Source organism: Pteronotus mesoamericanus, unplaced genomic scaffold (assembly GCF_021234165.1).
Source record: "Pteronotus mesoamericanus isolate MK-2021 breed Mesoamerican mustached bat unplaced genomic scaffold, CSHL_Meso_final scaffold_371, whole genome shotgun sequence".
Lineage (NCBI taxonomy): Eukaryota > Metazoa > Chordata > Mammalia > Chiroptera > Mormoopidae > Pteronotus > Pteronotus mesoamericanus.
In genome coordinates, this window is record NW_026555314.1 from 2,481,668 (window position 1) to 2,499,963 (window position 18,296).

An 18,296-nucleotide genomic window follows, 5' to 3' on the forward strand; every position below is an offset into this window, starting at 1 on the left:
CCCCGGCCTGTGCAACAGAGAGATAAAAGATTGGCCAACAAAAGATGAGATATTATGGACCGTGTTTTTCAAAGATGGCCCCGGCTCTGTTTTCCCTCCCACATGTTCTTCTAGAATCTGACACTCCCCTTTGAACGAAGGTGACCTTATGCGTCTTATAAAGAACAGAGAACGGCAGAAGTGATGCTGAGCAAATTCTGAGGCCGGGTCACAGGAGACAATGCAGCATCTGCCTCAGGTACTGGAGCACTTGTCCTTAGAGCCTTGAAGCCACCATGCTTCAGAATGCCAGGCCAACCTCCCCGCAGAGAAGACACAGAGAACCCTGGAGACTCCGTGGGGAGGTATTGTGCAGCCAGCTGCTGCGGCGCCAGACGTTCTCTGCCTGAAATCACAGGAACTACCCAGCTCAATCCCCCTGAATTCCTGACCCACAGAGACCATGATAGATAATAAAATGACTACACTGATGTTTTAAACTGAGTCGTTATACAGCAACAGATAATCTTTTCAGAACAGAATCAAGAGTCCAGAAAGAGATCCACAATGTACAGGGGAAAATCTTGATTTTCACCAAAGGTGTCATGGCAATTCAATAGGGAAAGACAAATTTCTTCAAGAAATGGTGCCCCAGACCTCAGGACAGTGAGGCACCCTGTCCAGGGCAGGGCACTTGGGGATCAGAGGTCCTCTGGGTGGACCCCTGGTTAACCTGGTGTCTGTCACGGGAATCTTGGACCCAGCCCTGGGCAGGAGGTCAGGCAGCACCTTCGTGGCTGTCTTAGCAGCAAGGCCCAACCCCGCACGCTGGCCCAGCTCCCTGCAGCACAAGTGAGCAGAGCCGCCCAGCAACACCCTCGTGATCACATGATGCGCCTCACCCCAGGCTCCATAGGCTTCTCCACCTTCCTGGACCCTGCCTTGGCCCATGCCTGCCCAGGACCCCTCTGCGACCAACCCGCAGGGCCCAGCTCCTCTCTTCTGGCCTGTGGTCAACATCTCACGGGGCCCTGAGACGCGCTGACCCTCCACCGTGAAACCCCAGGACAGGGGTTTCACCTGTGTCTCTGTATGATGCCATCAGGCAGGGCTGGTGGCCACGGTGCAGGTGAGAGGCACGAGCACTGCCCACACTGCGCGCTCTGCCTGCCGTGCGCAGCTGACTGGGGAGTCCCGGGGGAGGACCGGTTTGGCAGGCAGTGGTGCGTCCTGCTGGGGAGGCTGAGCATGGCCATTCATCGGGTGAGAGTGGAGAGTGGGGGGCGGGACGTGCCTTGGAACACACCCGCACCTGAGGGCAGCTGAGAAGACTGCAAGGCTGCAAAAGTGAGCCTTTGGTAAAGGCTTGAGGGAGGGGAGTGACTCCCAGTGATTCCTCTTTTCTACATGGTCCCACTTGGCTGTCCTGAGGTCCAGCTCCCAAAAGCAACCCGGTGAGGCCTCTTTGGTAAGAACCTGCTCAGCCACCCTTGAGGGAACGCTGGCCAGATATGCTGAGGCGCGGTGGCCAAGCCTGTGCCTCCCGTATGCCACTTGGAGCCACTGGTGATGCTGAGGGGCCCTCCTTCCCTGGAGAGCAGCCCAGGCAGGGGGCTCTGTCTCCCCCCACTCCCTCACCTACAGGGGATGCTGGGTGTGGTTCTTGTCAGCCTCCAAGCAGCCCTCACAGGCCCCGGTCTAAAGACCACCTTTGGGATTTTTGGAAGGCACCGGCTTCAGCCCCGACTGGGAGCCCTTCCTGAAGGCTTTGCCTGGCTCTGGCCCATTGTGGGGGTGCAGGGAATGCCCCATGGGGACTGAGGCCAACTGGGAGCAGAGAGGAGACCAGACCCCCACCCTCGCCCTGGGGCTGGGAGAGGGGGTCTTGCGCAGGCATCAGAACAGTGGCCCCTCATTCCCTAGCCGCCCTCCTTGAACTCCTCCTCAGAGGCGTGTGCCTGGGGCAGGCAGAGGAACTCCCGAGGGAGGACAGGAAAGGGAAGGACAGAAAGGAATGAGTTGAGACCTCAAGATCTGCCCTCACCCAGGTGTGACCAGTCACCAGAGACCAAGGGAAACAGGGAACAGCGGATGGACACCAGCTCTGAGGGCTCTGGTGGCCGCCTTCTCACCGTGCGCAGGGTGTGGTGCCCGGCCACGGCAGGACAGGGCCTGCATGGCTGGGTGGCGGGGGCTGGAGCCCACGCTGTGTCCCGTTTATTCTGGGGGTTTTCTGATCCGGCTCCGGCCTGATGCTGCCGTGGCAGCCCTGGAAGCCGGGGGTGCAGGGGGCCCGGGAGCCAGCCTGTGGACCCCCAGCCCTAGGCCTTTCCCCAGCAGAGAGGCGGGTTGCGGGGAGGGGTGCGAGCTCCCACGTTGCCTGGCTGGCCGCCTCAGGATCTAGGTCACCGGTGCTCTAGCCCCACGCTCTGCTTTTCGCCAGCACGCGTTCCCATGGGACTTCTTTTTAATGCATGAATGCCTCTGGGAGAATCTCCATGTTGGCACCATTTCCTCTCTCCACCTCTGGCTTTTCACAAAATCACAGAACTGCAGTGAGGACAGAGAGCCTCAGAGGTGTCAGGACACCTTGGAGGAGGCCGTGTCCAGCCCCCGGTGGCCCCCGGTACAGCCTATTAGAGGGTCCCCAGGGACACATGGTCAGGCGGCTCTTCCACACCGAGCCACAAGGCACTCAGGCTCCCTGTCCCTCGGCCCCAGCGCTGACTGTTCTCTGTGTTCTCTCTCTGAGCCCTTCAGGGGACTGCATCTCATTGGATGTGGCTGGAGGCCCACGCCCAGCACTGCAGGTGGTGCCCACCACTGTTCTGGGTCCTCAGTCCCCGGCCCCCAGGCTGGCTCACTGCCTGGGAGCACAGGCGCCCTTTGTAACCCTCCTCCCGCTGCCCAGTGAATGGGGAACGTGGTGTGGCCCAAGGCTCTGCCCCACTTGGAGCCCGGCTCTGTCCCCTGCAACACACAGGCTGCTTTAACGGGCTAGGCAGTGCCCTCCTGGCAGCAGCTGCTGTTACTCCGCCCTTTAATCGGCCTGTCCGCATTGGCGAGGAGGACCGGTGTGGGTCCTGACCCTGCATTTTCTAACCAAGAGAGCAAGAAAAGCGTTCTCTGCAGCCCCTCACCGCACACTAGTTCCCCGAGAGCTCCGAGGCAGCTGCCCCAGAGCTCCTGGCCCCACACACCGGCTCAGCCAGGCCAGGGTGGCACCTCGGCCTGGCTTGCCAGGACCGGTGGGGCAGGGGAGGGTGGCTCGGACAGACGGTACATGGAAGCTGCAGGAAACGCCCACGGGTGCAGGGCGGAGAGAGTGTGGCAGCAGCAGGGCGGCCCTCCTGCTGGGAGCCGCAGGTGCTGGGGTAGTTCCAGGTCTTCTCTCAGGTGCGGCTGAGCCAAGACAACAGGACTAGCAAGGTCGGGCGTGGGAGCTGTGCCCCGAAGCAGACAAAAGCCGGGTCAGGAGGGCATCCGGCCATCCGGTTGATAGAGCACAGGGTCAGACAGGGCCACCTGGCCAGCACAGGTCCCTGGCCGGGCTGGGAGCATGTCACACCTGTTTGCGGGAGTGAGGCCGAGGCCTGGAGGCCTGGGTTCAGCTGTTTGGTCTCACCACACACCGAACTCCGATTCCTGGGCTATGCCTGGGCACAGCGCCCACGCCCAGGCCGAGTCTGGGCTGTCCCAGAGGGGGCCATGTAGGTGGAGGGCTGCAGCGGAGTGTGGGCCCCACCCCCTCACCCTTGGTGGAGGTGGGATGGGAGTGTTGAATTAACTTGGCAGCAGATTAGGAACTAGTCTTCCCCTGGGAGACCCCTGGGGAAGTCAAGGTTCAGCACCTGTGGGCAGGAGACAGGTGACCCTTGACCCCAGCCCCCATTGCCCTACACAGCCCCTGCGTTGCATAGGGAGGAACAGGGGCCTTGGGGAGGCATTGGACATAGGGGTACAGCCCCCCAGGCCAGGTGCAGATGGACACAGCCCAGCAATGTCCAGGATAGTGCGGGGGGAGGGAGGGGAACAGGCGGGCTATTTGTGGAAGCTGGCAGAACAGGTGGGGAGAGGGAAGCATCCGGGCAGGGTGCTCACCACGGAGGGAGCCTGAGCAGAGCGCCCTCCATCGGCCAGGGCAGCAGGCCTTTCTCCCGGTCCTCACTGAGCTTTACCTTGGCCTGCCCTGCACCCAGGTCCCAGGCCCTGCAACAGATTCCCAGGAGCGACTCCGAGGACCCAAGCCACGTGACTCACAGCCTAGAACCTTACGCTGGACCTTTCCTGACTTCCGGAGCAGAAATGGGCCTCAGGGCTCCTGGCTTCTGGGATGCCTAAAGGTCCAAAGACGAGGTTCGGTCTTGTCTTTCCACGCTGTCCGTCCTGCGCCCAGCTTCCAGAGTGCTTGGGGCGGGGTTACGTCAGCGTCCCCAGCCTCTCAGGGTCTGGGGCCCCACATATTACCCTCTGTAGGAACACAGGCGAGGTTTTCATTTCACGTTACAACAATTTCTCTTGAGTGGATTAAAAGCACTGTGAGCTGACAAAAGGTCCTTCTTTGTTGTGGCTTCGTTCAGATAAAGGGACGCGCCTCCTCTCTCTCTGCCCTCTCCTCGAGGTCACAGCCTGCCCTTTGTGGGCCGGCAGGACCAGAAGGCCTGCCCTTCCAGTCCTCGTGAGGGGTCTCAGTGTCTCACTTTCTGCGCCCTGCTGGACCTCTGCCTCATCCTCAGACAAGACTGAATATTCTAGAGCTTGGCCATCGGTGTCCCCTGCTCCACCTGACATCTATGTGTCACCTACGTCGCCTGCCACCCACTTGTCCCTTTGTCACCCTCACTGTGGTTGACTCGGAGGCCATCCCCCCACAAACTCCTTCCTTCATCCCATGTGACCACACAGACACCCACGAGTCTGTGCAGAGGGGAGAGAGACACCAGCAAGCTAAATGCAGCCTCTTGAGAATTTAACTAAGACGTTTTTGTTTTATTTTCTGAAAAGCTTCAAGCTATTTGTAGCCCAAGTTGGTTGAACAGATTTTTCTGGGTGTAGTTTATTTTTTTACTCATTAACTTCTTTTCCTTATGAATTAAAAAGTAGCAATTTTTTTTCCTACCCAGGAGCCTTTTACTTACTGCCCTGTGTATCACAGCCAGCTTCGTCTGCCTGCTGGGGAGGCAGTTGTAGCCCCGCTCGAGGAGGCTGGGGCTTCCCTCAATCACAGCTTGTAAGTAGGGGAAAGTGTTGTGCCCAAGCCACGCCCTGCCCCTTCTGGATGTGCTGTTTGATGGACAAGAGCCATGTCAGGGTTTTGCTTAGATCATTCCATTGGCAGCATCCAGGCTGGAAAAGGTGAAAGAGGCCTTACGCCGTCCCACCGGGCAGACCTGAGGCGAGTCTGCTGGCCAGTGCCCTCGCGGTCCGTTTCCTGACTTCATCAGTATCCCAGACAGATATTTTGTCTGCCGAGCAATGGGTGCTACCACCCTCAGACAGCTCTGGTGTCTGTGGTGGGATCCGGGCTGTCCCTAGACTCCCGGTCATGGGGGCCCACAGCCCCAGGGCGAGGAGCAGCACTGACCCAGGTCTGCCTTGACTTCTCCTTCCAGGAAGTGGCTCCCGGTCCCCGACACTGGGTTTCCAGACTGAAAATGCTGCATTTCTCTAATCCAACTGCATTGCTGTCTGTGATCTTGTGGAGCACACTTACCTTAATAAGAAAGGTTGCGTTTCTGTGGTGCACCTTGTCCTTTCTGTCTCCCATCTCTAGAGTTGTTTCAAAACTCAGGACCCTGTTCATGTGCACCTCCCATCCTCTGGCTGAGCTACGCCCTTGACCTGCAGACCACTTTCCTCAAGGCCAGTTTCAAACCCCCTGGCCCAGGACTGCCTAGAGCCCCTCCCCTGCGTCCTGGGGACAGCAGCAGCGCCAGGGCCCTTTGTGGGAGCACGTCTGCCTAGTTGGGGTCAGGTTTCTGTTTCTCCGCCTTGTCCCCACAAGCACCACAAGGCTTGCATAGGTCAGTCCATGCTAAATGGCCAAGTGTCATTATTCACTGACCAACTGAACCATTTGCGAAGAAACAGGTCCCCTAACACTGGGTTCCCACAAAGCCCCTAGGGCTGATGACATCTCAGAAGGCTTCCCTGACACTTCATGTGTCCCCTCTGGCCCCATTCCTCTTTTTTTTTTTCTTTTTCTAAGATTTTAATTTTAGAAAGAGGGGAAGGGAGAGAGAGAAACATTGATGCGAGAGCCCTGATCAGGGACCAGACCCGCAGCCCAGACATGTGCTCTGGTCAGGAATTGAACGGGTCGTGTGGATGCCCAACCGACGGAGCCATACCAACCAGGGCCACCCATTCCTTTTATCCACAATTCCAAATTCCCCAAAGCTCTGAAACAAAGGTTTTAAAACTCAGTGGCAAAGCCAGACCTGAACTGATGTGCGGCCATTTATTATGGCCTTCATTTGTTTCGGCTCCTTGGAATAGTGGTGCCCCCTGACAGAAATCTTAATCTGACTGATTATGAGGTACAGCCCTAGGTTCCAGAGAGGTGCCATATAATGTACCATATACAAAGAACTTTGAATTCTGAACACACCGGGTCCTGAGGCTTTGAATGGGATTGGAGCGGTGAAGTGTCCCCACACTTGTCACAGGCCTGGACCAGGAGGAGGTTGCCGGTTCCAGGAAGGGTGGGGCAGGGGTGGGCTTTGGCCACAGAATTTGGCAGAGGAACGGTGCTGCCTATGCTTATAGAGCGAACAGCTCTGTGCAAGGTGCTGGTGAGTCAGAGACAGCGGGGCTGCAGGAGCCCCTTCCTCCGGCCCTGGACCAGTGGAGGAAGCCGGGGGCACAGGAGCGGCTGCACAGGGTGGAGGGTTTCCTGCTCGTGGAGGGCACCACAGGGCATCTCCCTCCCAGGGGTCTTCACCTGGAGAGGTGGTGACCACAGGTCTAACTGTCCCTCTCTGACAGACCGAAGGCTCCAGGCGTGCCATCTGGGAGCGCTCCAGGAAGGTCCCGGCTGAGGGTAGGGGAGTGTGATGGTGGCAGAGGGGATGGGAGGCACTCATGTGGGAGAGCTCCGCCTGCTCGCTGCAGGTCTGGGGCCGCAACTTCCCCACAAGTAAATGGGGCGCACACCCTGGCCCTCCCTTCCCATGCCCCTGGCTGCCCTCAGCACAGAAAGCCAAGAGGCCTCCTTTCTCCATTGTGGTGCCAGGTCGGCCCTGAGGTCTGCAGAGCAGAGGGGGGTGCAGAGCAGGAGGTGGCATATGAAACCCAGGCTGGAAGGGGCAGGTTTTACAGAAGGGTCACAGGGTGGGATGGTCAGTGGCCCAGGTTTGGACAGGGGGCAGCTAGAGCAGAGGGAGCCATAAAGCTTGGGCTAGGGGACAAGGGAAGTGCGGCGGCTGTGGGGCAGTGGGAACCGCGCCCGCCAGATGAAGGGGGCGTGGCCCCCAGGCCGCGGGTGCGGGGGTGGGTGGGGGGCGCCCGCGTCCCCGCCCCCGCGGGCCGCCCCGGGTCGCGCGTGGGCGCGGCGGGCGCCGATTGGCTGCCGGGCGCGCGGGCGGGGCGGGCGGTGGCGCGCGGAGGGCCGGTCACCCCGCAGCCTGGCCTCGGCCTCGCCGCTCGTCGCCGCGCCCCGCCCGCGCGTCCGCCGCCGCACGTCCCCCGTCGGCGGCCACCATGAGCACAGGCCTGAGGTACAAGAGCAAGCTGGCGACTCCAGGTGAGCCTGGCGCCCGCCAGCGCGCCCGCGCGCGCCTTTGTCCCCGCCGCCTGCCTGTCTCTCACCATGTCTCTCCGTCTCTCCCCCGCCCGCCGGCTCGGAACCGCCCGGACCCGGACCCTGACCCGACCCCGACCCCGACCCAGCAGACGACAAGCAGGTACGTGCACGCCGCCGCTCACCGGGCCGGCTGTCACCTATTGTGGCACCGACGCTGTCTGCGCCCAGGCGCGACCCCGCCCCTGCGGGCCGTCACCCCACCCTGTCGCGATAACCGATTGTCAGCTTGGGCACTGCTGCAGTGTCTGGGGCTGCGGATGGGAGGAGTGGGCGCCATGCCACAAGGGCCTGGCCTCTGACCCTCCCAGCAGGGGTGTGCACCCCTCCGAGGATGGGGGTAACAGCTGCCTGCCCTCCTCCGGCTGGTCCAGCACCTGCATCTCAGGCTGTCCTGGCCGCAGGCCCTGTGCTGAGGGCCCGGAGTAAGGCCACTGGTTATGGCAGGCCACAGGCAGGGGGACCTTGCACCACCCCGGGACCCTGGGGGCGGGGTCTCTGGGTCCACTGACCCTGAGTAGCCCCACAGGGGAGCCTCTGACCCCCTCCCATTCTTCTGCATCTTATGTCCGCTCTTCCCCCACACCAGTATGGGTGGGCTGGTCTGTGGCTGGGCCTCTTCCCCAGACTGGGAGTCTCCGGGGCCTGGTCTGAGTCATCCCGGAGCCCAGCATGGGTCTTCCAACCTAGTGGGTACAAACAGGCTTGTCGCCCAAAGAGGTTGGAATGCAGGGCCCGACAGCAGGCTGGCCTGGGCACGCACCATGAAGCCCAGATGGGGCTGGGGTTCAGCAGAGCTGGAAGCCCGGAGCCTGAGGTGGGGTGGCCAACCCAGCAGCCGGGGGGCTCTGCAGCAGCCCTGCTGGGGCCTCGCTGGCTTGAGAGCTGCTCTGTCTGAGGGAGGAAAGAAGGCCCCAACTCTGGCTCCAGGGTGGCCCTGGCAGCGCTGTCAGGGATGGGGGTTCGTATACCGGGTAGATGCTGATGGAAGCCCGAAGGGCTGGCCCAGGGTGAGGCAGGTGGTTCTAGGTGAGGCCCAGTAGGTGGGGCTGGGGCTGGGAGTCACTGGCTGCCTGATGTCAGTCTCCTGGCAGGGACATGCCCCGCCCTGGGACTCCTGAGGCTCTTTGGGAGGGGCCCCGTCAACCTCTCCTGGCCAGTGAGGGGCTCCCAAGGGAGTCCAGGCAGGATAACTGCCTCCCCATCATAAGCGGGTGGGACAATGATGCGGGGACACGTGCCACCGGGCCATTGTTTGAGGGAGAGAGAGGGAAGGCCTGGGAGACCAGCTCCCACAGCTTCTCCTGGGCCTGCAATCACTTGGAGCCACTGGGCCCAGCAGTCGCTGCCCAGCGCCACCCAGGGACCTCTCCTGTTGAGGTGTTCAGGTCTGCGTGTGCCTCTCTTGCAAAGTCAGCTAGGTGCCAGCCTCACCCATCCCCTGCGCCTGGGAACTGGGGGAGAGCGCACCATTCAGCCAGAGGGGGAGACCCCAGAGCAGGGCCCGGGAGCCCAGTGTTCAGGGCAGGCTCCGGTGGGCCTGGGAGGGGGGGACAACGTGGCTTCGCTGTTGCCATTGTTGGTGTTACTGAGCCGCAGCCTGTTCATACTCCGTGAAAGGGGGTGGGGGGAGCTCTGTTAGCTCTCCGTGCTTCCGCCGCATCTCAGGCACTGGGAGGCCTCTGGTGGCCCTCTCTGCCCCCTCCTCTAATCCCCGCCCAGCCTCAGGCAGTGATGGAGGCTCTGTCTCGGCTCTGGTGACTGCTTCCAGAGCTGACGCGGGCGATTCTAAGAATGGAAATGCTTCGAGAGTCTCAGGCTCCAGGAGGAGGTGGGCACAGCTGTGTCTAGGGCTCAGGAAGCCGTGAGGAGTGTTTGTTGTGCTTCAGAGCCAGCGAAAGACGGTGGCAGGGCCCCTTCCTCGAGGCTCACCTAGGGAGTCCACAGACCTTGTCTGGGCACAGTTGGGTGACTGGGCAGGCAAATTGAGAGCTGGGAGTGAGGCTGTCAACCTCCCATCCTATGGCTCCCAGAGGCTGCCTTACCAGGGGAAAAGGAGGCAGCCTGGGAGCCCCAAACTCCATTAGACACCAGGCTGTGCAGTGCTGAGGCTCCCTCTGAACCTGAGTCCAGACCCGGGTCTGTCTGCCAGGAGGAGCTCTGGGCCTGAGATGCCCATCTTCTGAGCGGATGTTGGGCTGAGGGCTATGTCTAAAGTGGACTCAGTCCAGAGGCCTCCTGCAGGTCAGCATGGCCAGTGAGGCGGCTTTCTTGGAGCAAGGACTGGGGGTCCGTCTGGAAGGGCTGGGGGCCCTGTAGCTTCCCCCATTCTCCACATTCTCCTCTCAGATGAAAGACTCTCCTGTTCCCAGCTGTGGGCCCACTCCTCCCCAGGTGCCAGCGGCTCCAGGCCCCACAGCAGTACCACAAGCCTGGACAACGGGACAGAGGCTCTTTGGTTGGGGCGGGGGGGGGGGGGGGGAACGGAGCTGGGGAGCTGCCTGTCCCTGCTGACACACATAGTCTAGGGGACACATCTCTTCGTACCCAAGCTCCTTGCCAGACCTCCCTTCCTGTCCAGCTGGTACTGTCTTGTTCAGATCCTAGTGGGGTACTGGAGGGCATGGTGAGAGTTTGGTTGCTCGGGAGACCACTGTGGTCCCTGGGGCAGCCTCATGGGGGTAGGAGCAGAGCGACTGGCGCTCTCTGGTCCCCGAGAGCCTGGGTCAGAGCAGGCAGAGAGGCAGTGCCCACGGGAAGGGCAGCCCACTCCACACCCCTGCCACCTCCTCTGGCAAGGGCTATCTGGGGGAAGCCATGGCAACGCATGGGTGGCCTCAGGTTTGTGGAGCAGCATGCTGGCTGCAGCTTCCCAGTTTCCAGAGGTAGAGCAGGGTAGGTGGCTAGTGCTCTGACTGGCCCCTCCCTGCTCCAAGTCTCCTTGGCTCTGGGGTGAGCGGGTCCAGGCTAAGGTTGGTTCTGACTCATGGGGAAGGTGGGCTCTGTCTTCTCCCAGTTCCCCAGTATGTCTCGGGGGCCATGCCGGTTAAGTAGCCCCAAAGATACAAACACACGCGCACACGAGGGGGAGGGAACAGCTCAACCTCAAGCAGAGGGGAGGGGACAGTGCCTGGAGGACTGTGCCCGTGCATAGTCCTGACGCTGTGACACTGCCGGCGGCTTTCTTGCGGAGTCTGCGAAGAAGGCCGGGCCGGTTCCGCGTGGGTACGGCCTTCTGGCGCCCTCTGGTGGACGGAAGCCACGCCGCACCTCTGGAGGGACGGGACGCGGCGGCCACAGTCTTTCCCTAACACCCCCAAGGCCCGCCAGTGGGATCGGCCTCCCGTTACCCTCTTTACGCCCGTTATCCCGACGCCTGGAGTGAGGCTACGGATCCCGTCACAGACAGGGACGCGAGCTCCCTGTCCGCGCCGAGTCCCCCCACGCCTGTGTGCGGCCCTGCCCTCCGCGACAGCTTTCCGGTGGCTCCGCCCGCGGCCCAATTTCCAGGCGACCGTTTCCCGGCGACAGCGGGCGAGGCGGTCTCTGCGCGGAGCCCCGCCTCTGGTTCGCGTGCAGAGCGGGGCCGGCTGTGGCTGCGACGCCGCGCGTCTCGGGGCGGGTCCGGGTCCGCAGAGGCAAAGGGATGGCTCCCGCGGTCTCCGGAGTCGGCGGCACCCCGGGTGGGCCACGTCCGGTCTCCCGGACTCAGTTCCCGTGTCCCTGAAACGGGAACGAGAACAGGCCTTCGAGGCACTACTGTGTCTGAGCCCCTCGAGAACGCTGGGCCCCTGTCGGCCTGACCTAGTCTGGGGTCCGAAGTCGCCAGCAGGGTGTGTGTGTGGGGGGTCGCTGCGATGGACTCTCTGGCAGCGCCCCAGGACCGCCTGGTGGAGCAGCTGCTGTCACCGCGGACTCAGGCCCAAAGGCGGCTCAAGGTGTGTGTGGAGAGGGGAGTGGAATGTGGGTCAGTGTGTGCGCGCCTGCTGGGGCCAGGTCCCAGGGCTCTGGGATGTGACAGCGGCCGGCAGGGCCAGGGTCCTCAGAGGGTGGGCTCGGGACCTGCCTGCGGGGGAGGCTCAGCGCTGCTATCTATAAATAGCCCCAGCGCCAACGTTGCTGCAGCCAGCCACCCCCGCGGCTGGATCCGGGCCACGAGGGGCCTCCCACCCCGGGTACACTTGGGAGGGGTGAGTGTTGAGTCTGGGCTTCTCCTTCCTATGAAGGACCTGGGGCATGTTGGAAGGGTCTTGGGTTCGGTGTCCTCCATCTACCACCACTCAAAGGAGGACACTGCCTGTGTCTGCGGCAGCCGGACATCTCCTCCTACACACACACACACACACACACACACAGACATAGCCTTGGGACCCTCCAAAACCCCTCTCCGAGGCGCGGGCAAGGGTGCATTCACCGGCCACCCTCTGACCTGCCTTCCCACCTTCAAGCCTTCACCCCCTTTCTGCCATTGAAATGCCCCACCCTGGGGACTCTGTCCTCTGCTGCCGCCTTGCCTGAGCTGGATAGGGGACAGGGCATGGGGCTGCCTAGGAGTCCCAGTGTACCTCTGACCTGCCCCACCCCTGCCCCCAGGATATCGACAAGCAGTACGTGGGCTTTGCCACACTGCCCAACCAGGTGCACCGGAAGTCGGTGAAGAAGGGCTTCGATTTCACGCTCATGGTGGCTGGTGAGTGGGCCAGGCTCCCAGGTGGGGTGGCTGGGGCCACTGGCCAGCCAGGCTCTGTTGTAGGGGCCTGAGGCCCAATCTGACTCCTTCACTGTACCTGTGGGCAGGTGAGTCGGGCCTGGGGAAGTCCACACTGGTCCACAGCCTCTTCCTAACCGACCTGTACAAGGACCGGAAGCTTCTCAGTGCTGAAGGTGAGTGGACCCCAAGCTGCCCTGGCACTGGTTCACCATCCCCTCTTGTGTGATCCTTCAAAGAGTGCCCTTCCAGATCCAGCCCCACCTCTCTCTCCACACAACATGGGTCTTCTGTTCAGGGTCCAGGAGGAGTGGCCCAAACCACAGTCAGGCCTCGTGGTCAGGGCCAGAACACGGGGCTGGATGAGAATAGGATCCCAGCTGCCTGAGGTAGGGGATGAGGGGTCACAGAGTCCCCTTCAAGCCGTATCTCCTTCCCTGCAGAGCGCATCAGCCAGACGGTGGAGATCCTGAAGCACACGGTGGACATCGAGGAGAAGGGCGTCAAGCTAAAACTCACCATCGTGGACACGCCGGGCTTTGGGGATGCTGTAAACAATTCTGAATGGTGAGGAGGGCCTGACTGGGTAATAGTCCCTGCTGGGCTGACTCCGCACCCCCTGGGGCCAGCATGCTGTGCTCACAGCCCGGCCTCATGCGCCTCCTGCCCGCAGCTGGAAGCCCATTACTGACTACGTGGACCAGCAGTTTGAGCAGTATTTCCGTGACGAGAGCGGCCTCAACCGCAAGAACATCCAAGACAACCGGGTGCATTGCTGCCTGTACTTCATCTCTCCTTTCGGGCACGGGTGCGTGACTCTGGGGGCCGAGCCCCCACAGCCATCCCCTCCCTCAGCCCCCTCCACCCCGCCCTCCCCCTCCATCATCCCCACCAGCCCCTGATCACCCTGGGCGCCCCCTGCAGGCTGCGGCCAGTGGATGTGGGTTTCATGAAGGCTCTACACGAGAAGGTGAACATTGTGCCCCTCATTGCCAAAGCCGACTGCCTGGTCCCCAGTGAGATCCGGAAGCTGAAGGAGCGGGTGAGCCTGTTTGGTGGTGAGGCCTGGCCTGGGACTTGGGCTGAGAGCACCAGGTGCGGTGACCCTGGGCGCCACCACACCAGGCCCCAGGGACCTTAATCTGACAGCCTCGCCCCACCACAGATCCGCGAGGAGATTGACAAGTTTGGGATCCATGTGTACCAGTTCCCTGAGTGTGACTCAGACGAGGACGAGGACTTCAAGCAGCAGGATCGGGAGCTGAAGGTGAGCATGCAGGCAGAGGTGGGCCGAGTGCCCAGGTCCAACTTGCGGGGGTCTTTGGTGTAGGCAGCAGAATCCCTTCAGCTAGCCCTAGAGGGCTAGGGTCGCCCAGGTTCCTGCCTGGCTTGTATATTTGGGTCCTTCATGATTAGTGATTCATGGAGGTCTTTCCAGGACCTAAAGGCAAAGCCCCTGGCTAGGCACCCACCCCGATCCTGCTCCTCAGTCTCCTCGTGAGTCACCAGCAAAAGGGCCCCACCAGCGGCCGCTGGGCTAAGTATGCACTGGCTCCCAGAATTCTGTGCAACAGAGGGTGGGGGTGGCTTTGAGTGCCCCAGCAGCTAGAGTGGTTATGACTGAGCCCAAGCTGGAGACAGGTGGTCACAAGGCCAGGAACAGGGTCAGGCAGGCCCTTGAGCCCAGTCAAATTCAGCAGGGGCATTACTAGGAGGCAAATAAGCTTGGTCATAGGCCTTAAGATATTTGCTGCACCAGCTCTGGCCTCAGCCAGCAGCAGAGGCCATGGAGGGGGGATGGGTGGGGGGTGACACTGGGATCTCTTGGAGAGAGGTCATTGATGGTGATGCTGGAGGGGCTGGCTAGGCCCTGGGTGCCCCTGCTCCTCTCCAGCCACAACCTGGCCCCCGTACTAATTGGGCGTGAGCCCTCGCACCTGCCCCTCCCCAGGAAAGCGCACCCTTCGCGGTTATCGGTAGCAACACGGTGGTCGAAGCCAAGGGGCAGCGAGTCCGGGGCCGGCTGTACCCGTGGGGGATCGTGGAAGGTGAGTCCAAGCATAGGGCACAGCGTGCGGGGTGGGAAGGCTCCCCTGTGCTGACGCCCCACCCACTGCCCACTCCTGCCCCACAGTGGAGAACCAGGCGCACTGCGACTTCGTGAAGCTGCGCAACATGCTCATCCGTACGCACATGCATGACCTCAAGGATGTGACATGTGACGTGCACTATGAGAACTACCGTGCACACTGCATCCAGCAGATGACCAGGTGCATCATCCCACCCCAAACTCGGACGTGCACCTTGTGGCCTCAGACACATTGCTATGATCAAGACTTGTCCTGGCTGGCCGCCTAGACTTGAACCTTGCCCCAGCCCCTAAATCGGCTCCCCAGCACCCTGTCTCCCCAGACCAGCCCAGAGGTGTGGGAGCTCAGAAGGGCAGCCCTGGTAGCAGCGCAGTTGGCTGAACCTCCCAGCAGCACTGTCCCTCTTGTCCATCCTGCAGCAAACTGACCCAGGACAACCGCATGGAGAGCCCCATCCCCATCCTGCCACTGCCCACCCCCGACGCTGAGACGGAGAAGCTCATCAGGATGAAGGATGAGGAGGTTGGTGAGGCATGGGGTGGGAAGTAGTAGAGGCTGGAGGCTGGAGATGAGCCGGGACCCTCCCTCTCACCTCTCATCCCACCTCCCGTTTTCCCTGCCCCACTCCCCAGCTAAGGCGCATGCAGGAGATGCTGCAGAAGATGAAGCAGCAAATGCAGGACCAGTGACCCTGCCGCAGCTCCTCATTGCCATGGATACACTGCCGACTGGCCCTTCCCACCCCTGGACCCCAACTGGCCTGGACTCGACCCTTTTCATCAGGATCTCTAACAGGCCTGGTTGCACCCCCAATCCCAGAGTGACCTAGACCTGGACTGTCCCTGTCCTGCGGAAGACATGGGGTCACAGCCTCCAGCCAACCCTAATTTATTCTCAGCATCAGCCCTTCCCTTCATTTGTATCTGTTTCCATGGGGCCTGGGCAACATGCCCCCCCTTTGGCTTTGGGGGAGCAGGAGCTAGGGTGGACTGTGACTTTTGAGATTTTCCCCCCACCCCAGAAAGTCACAGCACTCAGACTCCAGGCCCTACTCAGGCAGGCAGGTAAACCAAGGCAGAATAGGGGAGCAGATCCCTGGGGTCTCCAACCTACTCCACCCGGTGCCACGGCACAGACTGGGAGCTGTGTTCCCCGGCTCCCCTGGGCCACCCAGCACATGCCGAGACCTCAGTTTACATGGGTGTGGGCCAGGTCCTGTCTCATCCCGTAGCTCAGCAGGCAGGCGAGGCTGCCGAGGCTCTTAGGATCTCCCCAGACCCAAGGAGGCCAGCCCGCTGCAGGCGAGGCTGGCGTGGGGCTGGGATGCCCGTGATCGCCCACGCCCCTCTCCCACAGCTGCGGTTTGGAGGGCTGCAGAAGCAGGGGGCTGTGGGCTCTCCTCTGGCAATCCCCACACCTAGACTGCTGTTCCCTGCCTGTGGCTGGGGGTCCCTTCTCCCCAGCAGCCTTGTTGCCCTGGGTTCCCTAGCCCCCCTCCTAGTCCCTCGACCCGCATGAACCCTTTCCCAAGCCCCATTCTCCAGTTTTGTTAAGTTGTGAATGCCATCCTGTCCTGGTGACAGGAGAACAATGTTGGTGAACGTTGCTGAGGGTGTCCGAGTGCTCCTTACGCCCCTGGGAGCGAGGGGGGCGGGGGGCGGAAGCACTATTGCTTTGGGCCTGGTGATAGCACTCTATCAGCGGCCGCAACGCCTGTCGGGGCAGCCTCGGGGTTATTTCTGGCCGGACGGCTGTGCTGTGGTCGGTGTACCGGGATCGCCAGGGCCTGGCAGGGGCGGGGCGGCCTTATCATCTGGTTCTGCGACAAACGCTTCCAGCTCCAGAGCAAGGAGCCCCACCATCCTCTCGCCATGGGCTCTGGTGAGTCTGGTGGCTGGGCGAGGCCACTCCCTGAGCAGAGTTAGGTTGGGAGGCGCTCCAGTCGTTTTGGCTGCAGTAGGGAAATATTTGGGTCAGACTTAGAGGGAACTTCCAGCCAGCGCGCGGGGTGGTCGGGTGGCGAGGTTTGTGGGCAATGCGGGACGCGGGGCTCCGGAGCTGGAGTCAGGCTTGGCGCTCCGGGTGGTGAGGGACCCCACCCAGGTGCCCATCAGGCCACCGGGCTCATCGCGGCGCTTCCTTTCCAGGGCCGCGCGGGGCGCTCAGCCTATTGCTCCTGCTGCTCGCGCCACCGAGCCGCTCGGCAGCAGGTTGCCCCGCGCCATGTCACTGCGCCGGGACCCGCGTGGACTGCGGGCGCCGCGGGCTGACGTGGGCCTCGCTGCCGGCCTCTTTCCCACCGGACACAACCGAACTGGTGCTGACGGGCAACAACCTGACAGCGCTGCCACTGGGGCTGCTGGACAGGCTGCCCATGCTGCGCGCGGCGCACCTGGGCTCCAACCCCTGGCGCTGCGACTGCCGCCTGGTGCCACTGCGGGCCTGGCTGGCTGGTCGTCCGGAACGCGTGCTCTATCGTGACCTGCGGTGCGCCGCGCCCCCATCGCTGCGCGGCCGCCTACTGCCCTACCTGACCGAGGAAGAGCTTCGTGCCGCCTGCCCGCCTGGCGTACTCTGCCAGGCGTCGCTGGCGGCACAGCTGGTGCTGCTCGGCCTCGGGCTGCTGCACGCGCTGCTGCTGGTGCTGCTGCTGTGCCGCCTGCGGAGGCTGCGCGCTCGCGCCACGCATCGCCGGTCGCTGACCGCCCCGCTGGTGGCGGAGCCAGCTGGAGACAGCGAGTCCTGAGAGGAGCGGACTGGCGCTGAGCAAGGTGGGCCTGCCAGCCCCACAGGACCCTGGCCCAAGGAGCCCTCGCCCGAACCCGGATCCGTTCTCTTCCACTCAGGCACCATTTCCCAGGCCCGCCACCCCCTGCAGGTCCTGGTCCTCAGAGGCCCAGATGCTGCAAGCCCACCACGATCGCGGCAAGCCCACACCCTGGATGCTTAGGCAGATCCAGGGGACCAACAGCAGCCCAGACCCTGTGAGGCCCCTCGTGCCAAACTCCAGTGCAGAATAAACCCTTCCCCAACCTGACCCATTTTTACACCAAAGGCCTGGAAACCCTCTTCCCTAAACTGCAGAAAAAGCTCTGAGAAACAGTTCAAGGGGACACTCACACCATCATATGCCCCAAATCTTTCCCCAGCCACGGACTCTCAAAGAAGTTCAAGTGGGAAGGAAAACACAAAGGACAATGACACACTGTAGGGTAGTGAGGACACTGGGGAGTTTGGACATGTAAACAGAGGACACTGGAGGCAGCGAGGACACAGTGGGGAGTTAGACATGGGACATTGAGGACACTGGGCAGTGAGGAGACTGGGAACGAGGACACGGGCAGTGAGAACACTTGGAGGACAGTGAGAACAGTGAGGAGGAGGACACTAGAGAGTGAGAATGCTGTCGGGACAGGGGACACTGGGGACAAGTGCGGACAACCTGGACAGTGAGGACACTGTAAAAAAGGAGGACTGTGGGCAGCGAGGACCCTGTTGGGTAATGAGGACACTGTGCACACAGCTAGAACATGGTGGGGACTGCAAACACGGGGGACAGAGGACGCTGTGGGGCAGTGAGAACATGGGAACAGCAAGGACACTGGGGACAGTGAGGACTGTGGGGACACTGCAGGGCAGTGCTGTGAGAGAGGGAAGATGCCCTGAGTGGCAGTTTCTGGGGTCAGTGGGGCCATGAGGTGGCTCTGGGGACAGTTCA

General features: G+C 61.9%; 2 protein-coding genes across 3 annotated transcripts; both read left to right on the forward strand.

The window, feature by feature from the left end:
- The first annotated feature begins 7,831 nt into the window (after positions 1-7,831).
- Positions 7,832-16,307, forward strand: SEPTIN5 (septin 5). 2 transcript variants are annotated; one of them, XM_054592702.1, is made up of 11 exons: positions 7,832-7,883; positions 12,374-12,470; positions 12,578-12,664; positions 12,932-13,055; positions 13,162-13,296; positions 13,413-13,530; positions 13,654-13,755; positions 14,440-14,536; positions 14,623-14,758; positions 14,998-15,100; positions 15,211-16,265. In XM_054592702.1, the coding sequence occupies exons 2-11, from the start codon at positions 12,461-12,463 to the stop codon at positions 15,265-15,267; spliced, it is 969 nt and encodes a 322-aa protein (XP_054448677.1). In that variant the 5' UTR covers positions 7,832-7,883; positions 12,374-12,460; the 3' UTR covers positions 15,268-16,265. The 2 variants fall into 2 exon arrangements, with proteins under 2 accessions (XP_054448677.1, XP_054448678.1); XM_054592703.1 differs by lacking the exon at positions 7,832-7,883 and adding an exon at positions 11,632-11,718 and having other exon boundaries at positions 15,211-16,307.
- An 18-nt stretch (positions 16,308-16,325) lies between these two features.
- Positions 16,326-17,605, forward strand: GP1BB (glycoprotein Ib platelet subunit beta). The gene is made up of 2 exons (XM_054592707.1): positions 16,326-16,459; positions 16,726-17,605. The coding sequence occupies exons 1-2, from the start codon at positions 16,450-16,452 to the stop codon at positions 17,322-17,324; spliced, it is 609 nt and encodes a 202-aa protein (XP_054448682.1). The 5' UTR covers positions 16,326-16,449; the 3' UTR covers positions 17,325-17,605.
- The last annotated feature ends 691 nt before the right edge of the window (positions 17,606-18,296 follow it).